Source organism: Pseudophryne corroboree, chromosome 1 (assembly GCF_028390025.1).
Source record: "Pseudophryne corroboree isolate aPseCor3 chromosome 1, aPseCor3.hap2, whole genome shotgun sequence".
Taxonomy (NCBI): domain Eukaryota; kingdom Metazoa; phylum Chordata; class Amphibia; order Anura; family Myobatrachidae; genus Pseudophryne; species Pseudophryne corroboree.
Window position 1 is genome coordinate 918,216,533 of NC_086444.1, and position 6,000 is coordinate 918,222,532.

Sequence of the window (6,000 nt, forward strand, 5' to 3'; positions counted from 1 at the left end):
ATCCCGGGAATTACCCAGCATTTCAGTGTCGGGTCGTTTTTCCAATCTCTACCTGATCCCCTATTTCACACAGAGGAGCAAATTACCGGGTGAAGAATTTCTACCCGGTAATTTGCGGATCAAAACGGGTATTTAGTCTGTGTTACAGGGTTAGCCCGGGTATCCGACCCTGGTAAATTCCTGGGTCCCAGAAATTAACCCTGGTTGACCCTTTCACACAGAAAAAGGACACTTTTTTTTTTTTTTTGCAAATTACAGGAGCAGAACTGCTTCACCCGCTAATTTCCTTTTCTGTGTGGAAGGGGTATTATACTACCATCTAATCCCTACAATGGCACCTAACTTGTGATTTCTAATGCCATGCTGCTTTTTTGAGTATTCTGACCAAGGATGTACTAACATTTTTAAACCATGTCCTTGTCTGGCAATGTTTTGATCTGTAAGACAGTTCTTGTTTTGCTCAAAACCCTTGTGGGGCCATTTAAATAAATAATAAAACTGTTAAACATAACATGCCAAATCGCCACCCCCTTTTAATGTTTTAGTAATGGGGTTGCTTTATGTTCGACATTAAGTAAAACCATTAACGAAGAAAAAAAATATATATAAATCACTAGAGATATTTCCAGGTGTTGGCCAACATGCACAAATATAGTGCTCTGTCACTAGCGTGGCCGGTTTATAAGAATCGTATAATGAATATTTTATCCAAATGATCTGATGAATGATTATACATCACATTGCAGCAGTTGTCCCAAGTGCTGTCTCTCCAGTTACCTCCCTGCAACACGTTGGTTGGCCTATTTGTCACCGGTTGAGGCTAGATCCAAGTGGCCTAAGGGACCTTTTCCGTCAGGGGGAGGAGCCACGACACAAGGGGGATGAGCTAGGCCAGTAGGACAGTTGCTCTACTATCCCCGCCACCAACTATTAATTACCTTTAGTAATTAGGTGGCGAGTGAAGCGAGCCACCGAGCCCGAAGCGTGGCGAGCGAAGCAAGCCCGCGAGGGTACTTTTCGGGTACCCTGTTCGGCTGTAGCTCCTCCCCCTGGTGACGTGTCTCCTCCCCTAGGTACGTCACAAGGTCCCTTCTCCCACTCCGATATAGAACCAACCATTTGTCACCAGCCAAGACACAGACACACTGCTACACCCTTACCCACCTCCCCAGGGGATGGACATCGGAAGCCCACCACCAAATGATGGCTGGGCTTCCGCCACTGGAACTTTTGATGAGATAGCAACTACTGCATCATAACAAGTTTATGAAAGAAAATAAATAAATAATAGATTTACATATACGCCCACCCCTGCAGCACGCCAGACGATGCTGGGGGCAAGAAAGGGGCAGCCTCTTACCACTACAGAATAATTACCATTCGATGGTGACAAACATCGGAACACTGCCATCGAATGGTAAAACTACCAAATAAAATGTAAAAAAAACACACAAAAAAAAAAAAAACAGAACATTGATGGCTTAAAATCACTGCATCCCCAAGCAGGCACCTCTCCCACCCCAGTATGCCCGCACAGTCCCCCTCACCTGCTCCGTAGAACTTGCTGCCCTCCGTCACGTCAAACACCTTCCCGTTGACAGCCAGCAGGATGTGGGGGTCCTTGGTACCGTCATAGTCCCGCAGCTGCTGCAGGCTGAAGTCCCTGCGCTTCATGCGGGGTACAGGGGCGGCAGCCCGGTTCCCGGCGACCCGCCAGCGCCTATACACCCGCCAGGCCCCGTAAGCCAGCAGCCCTAATAGCCCCGCGTTCAGCAGTAGCGTCAAGCAGCAGCCCCAGCCCAGCCCCGACGGCTCTTCCTCCCGGGCAAACGGGGCGCCGGCTGGCTGCAGCTCCTCCACACCCTCCGACATCACCCGCCTCGGGTAACCCCCGGGTCACCACTGCACGGCACCTGCAGGGAAGAGACACGCGAAGCAGAACGTGCAGCTCCACGAGACTAGAAGAGGACGGCAGCAGGCACAGGCCGGGCGTAGCGGCGGGGCCCGGTCACCGGTAGGGGGCGGGACAGGACGGACAGCTGATACACGCCGCGTTTTCACCAGGTGACGGTTACGATTAGGCGACAGGGCGCGCTCTTCGATGACGCAAATGAAGTGCGCTGGCGTCGGCTGGAAGTCGGTAGTCAGGGAGGGCGGAGGCGGCGTGCGCGGGTTTTTTTTTTTTTAAAGAGCTTTATTTGTTTTTCAACAACAAGCTTTTCTATCTAGCTATCATCTATAGCCCACAGGCAGGCTCTTTATATGTGTTTTTTACACGGCTTTATTTATGAACAATAAAGTATGTATACTATCCGGAAAGCACGAGGCTGAAGTTAGCTTCTTATTCACTTCTTATTCAAGCTCTAGCTTCTTATTCACTTCTTATTCGAACTCCAGCTTCTTATTCAGATCATTCAGTTTCGCAAGGGTTAATGAGTCTTCTGTCACAAATTTGACACCTGAAATCAACAGAGGGTGGTCACTTACATATGACCCACTTGTATTTTGCTTGGCCCAACGCTGTTTTGGGCATGAAATACACTGGCAAAGTGGGCACACACACCATATTTTGCCATTTTGAATAAGTAGCTGTAGTTTTGCAAGGGTTAACTAGTCTTGGGCCACAAATTTGACCCCTGAAATCAACAGAGAGTGGTCACTTGCATGTGACCCACTTGTATTTTGCCTGGCCCAACGCTGTTTTGGGCATGAAATACACTGGCAAAGTGGGCACACACACACCATATTTTCCATTTTGAATAAGTAGCTGTAGTTTTGCAAGGGTTAACCAGTCTTGGGCCACAAATTTGACACCTGAAATCAACAGAGGGTGGTCAGTTACATATGACCCACTTGTATTTTGCTTGGCCCAACGCTGTTTTGGGCATGAAATACACTGGCAAAGTGGGCACACACACCATGTTTTGCTATTTTGAATAAGTAGCTATAGTTTTGTAAGGGTTAACCAGTCTTGGGCCACAAATTTGACACCTGAAATCAACAGAGGGTGGTCAGTTACATATGACCCACTTGTATTTTGCTTGGCCCAATGCTGTTTTGGGCATGAAATACACTGGCAAAGTGGGCACATACACCATTTTATAAATTGCCATTTTGATTAAGTATCTGTAGTTTTGCAAGGGTTAATTAGTCTTGGGCCACAAATTTGACACCTGAAATCAACAAAGCGTGGTCACTTACATATGACCCACTTGTATTTTGCTTGGCCCAACGCTGTTTTGGGCATGAAATACACTGGCAAAGTGGGCACACACACCATATTTTGCCATTTTGAATAAGTAGCTGTAGTTTTGCAAGGGTTAACTAGTCTTGGGCCACAAATTTGACCCCTGAAATCAACAGAGAGTGGTCACTTGCATGTGACCCACTTGTATTTTGCCTGGCCCAACGCTGTTTTGGGCATGAAATACACTGGCAAAGTGGGCACACACACCATATTTTCCATTTTGAATAAGTAGCTGTAGTTTTGCAAGGGTTAACCAGTCTTGGGCCACAAATTTGACACCTGAAATCAACAGAGGGTGGTCAGTTACATATGACCCACTTGTATTTTGCTTGGCCCAACGCTGTTTTGGGCATGAAATACACTGGCAAAGTGGGCACACACACCATGTTTTGCTATTTTGAATAAGTAGCTATAGTTTTGTAAGGGTTAACCAGTCTTGGGCCACAAATTTGACACCTGAAATCAACAGAGGGTGGTCAGTTACATATGACCCACTTGTATTTTGCTTGGCCCAACGCTGTTTTGGGCATGAAATACACTGGCAAAGTGGGCACATACACCATTTTATAAATTGCCATTTTGATTAAGTATCTGTAGTTTTGCAAGGGTTAATTAGTCTTGGGCCACAAATTTGACACCTGAAATCAACAAAGCGTGGTCACTTACATATGACCCACTTGTATTTTGCTTGGCCCAACGCTGTTTTGGGCATGAAATACACTGGCAAAGTGTGCCCACACACCATATTTTACCATTTTGAATAAGTAGCTGTAGTTTTGCAAGAGTTAACTAGTCTTGGGACACAATTGTGAGACCTGCAATCAACAGAATGTGGTCACTTACATATCACCCACTTGTATTCTGCTTGGCCCAACATTGATTTGTGAATGAAATACGCTGGGAAAGTAGGCAAAACCACCATATTATAATTTACCATTTTGAATATGTAGCTGTAGTTTTGCAAGGGTTAACTAGTCTTGGGCGACATATTTGATACCAGAAATCAAGGATTAGATTAGCTCCTTATCGCACAGGGGAGTCATAGAGAGCCTATGTTGCGTTAAAGTTGTCTGAAGTCAGCTCTTATCCTTGCTTGAAGGAAGCTATACTCAGCAGGATTGGGGTGACGGGTCCCAGCAAAGCCCAAGAATATTATGAGTTGCAGCTGAACCCATCTGAGCCTCCAGTGGTCAAACTGGCATAATTGGCCAAACTGAGTAAAACCTGGTTACAGATAAAAATTCTTCTTAGTGGGCAGTGGAAGTGATGGCTCTAGACCAGGCTATACGGGTATCAGACCGTGGTGTAAAACACTGGGCCTTTGCAGGCTGACCCCCAGACAATTGAGGAGCTAGCAGTGGTGATTGAGAGGTACCTGACCCTGGGAAATTTTAATAAAGCCAAGCAAGGGTTACAGCCAGTACCTAAGTCCAATACCCAGATCCCCATTGTTAAATCAAACAGCCCATCTCCAGTCATATGTTTTGAGTGCAGAGAGCCCAGTCATGCACAGCGGTACTTCCTAAAGCAGGGTGAGCTAGTGGATTGCAGCTCAGGGAAAACAGTACAACCTGTATTCAGTATGGCGCCTGGAATTATTTCCCCAGCTGAAACTACCATTTCATCTGATGGTACAGATTGAAGGCTGGGATATCTGGGCCTTGGTTGATACTGGCAATGAATTGTCTATCATCTCTGCTAACCTGGTTCTTCCCGGGTCTGGCCAGGTTGTGCTTCTGGTAAAGATGCTATGTATACTTGATGACATAGAAGAATGCCCATGAGTGCACCTGCCAGTGGTGATTAAAGTAAGACCAGTAAAAATGGTAGTCACAGTAGCTTCCAAACCTCTTTATCCACTAATCCTGGGCCAGGACTTCCCACTGTTGCAGGAGTTTGTTACCTGGCATGACATTGGCAGACAGACAAAGGTTAAGCTGTCGCAGGGGCCAAGATCTACTGGAAGCCAAGGTTGTATGACTGTAAAGCCCTCTCTTGCCAGTGAGGTTGAGACACATTAGTCCCCCATTTGCGAAAGAGTGTCTTTGCAGGACTTTAGGCGAGATCAACATAACGATGGCAACTTGTCTAATACTTTTTAAAATGTGGTAGTGGTAAATGGTAAGGTAAACTCTGCTTTACCACCTGAAGGTGTACCTTACTTTATGTGAAAAACAATTTTTTTTACCTTGTAACTTATTTGCAAGGTAAAAGGGTAGACCAGTTGCTGATTCCCCGAAAACACGAGCAGCTGGTACTGAGGGCGGCTCACATGCATTTATGGGGTGGCCATTTAGGGGAGAGGAAAACTCTCCAGCGTATCCAGCTATGTTTCTCCTGGCCAGGCATTTATGCTGCAGTAAAAGAATATTGTCAGGAATGCCCAGTGTACTAAAAGAATGCACCCCAGACAGAATTTAGGGCGACCTTGGTTTTTCTGACTATATTTTCCATGCCTATTGAGCCAATTTTTATAGATCTGATGGGGCCAGTAGAAAAATCGGATCATGGGCATCAGTATATATTGGTGACGGTGGACTACTCCACCAGGTACCCGGAGGCCATACCACTATGTAACATGAAATCTAGCACTATTGTCCAGGAGTTCTTGATGCTGTATACCCGTCTAGGAATACCAATAGAGGTCCTGACCGACTAAGGTACCCCTTTTGTGTCTAAATTAATGAAATACCTGTGTCACCTGTTAAAGGTGGATAGAATTACCATTTCGGTTTACCACCCGCAGACAGACG

At 46.0% G+C, this 6,000-nt stretch overlaps 1 protein-coding gene across 1 annotated transcript in view; it reads right to left on the bottom strand.

Moving 5' to 3' along the window:
- PGRMC2 (progesterone receptor membrane component 2) overlaps nucleotides 1-2,140 on the bottom strand; it is a 41,831-nt gene extending 39,691 nt beyond the window's left edge. The window contains exon 1 of the mRNA XM_063920336.1: nucleotides 1,548-2,140. Within this exon, the coding sequence (XP_063776406.1) occupies nucleotides 1,548-1,872 (325 nt within the window). The 5' untranslated portion in view covers nucleotides 1,873-2,140. The remainder of the gene's footprint in view (nucleotides 1-1,547) is intronic.
- Nucleotides 2,141-6,000: the final 3,860 nt, after the last annotated feature.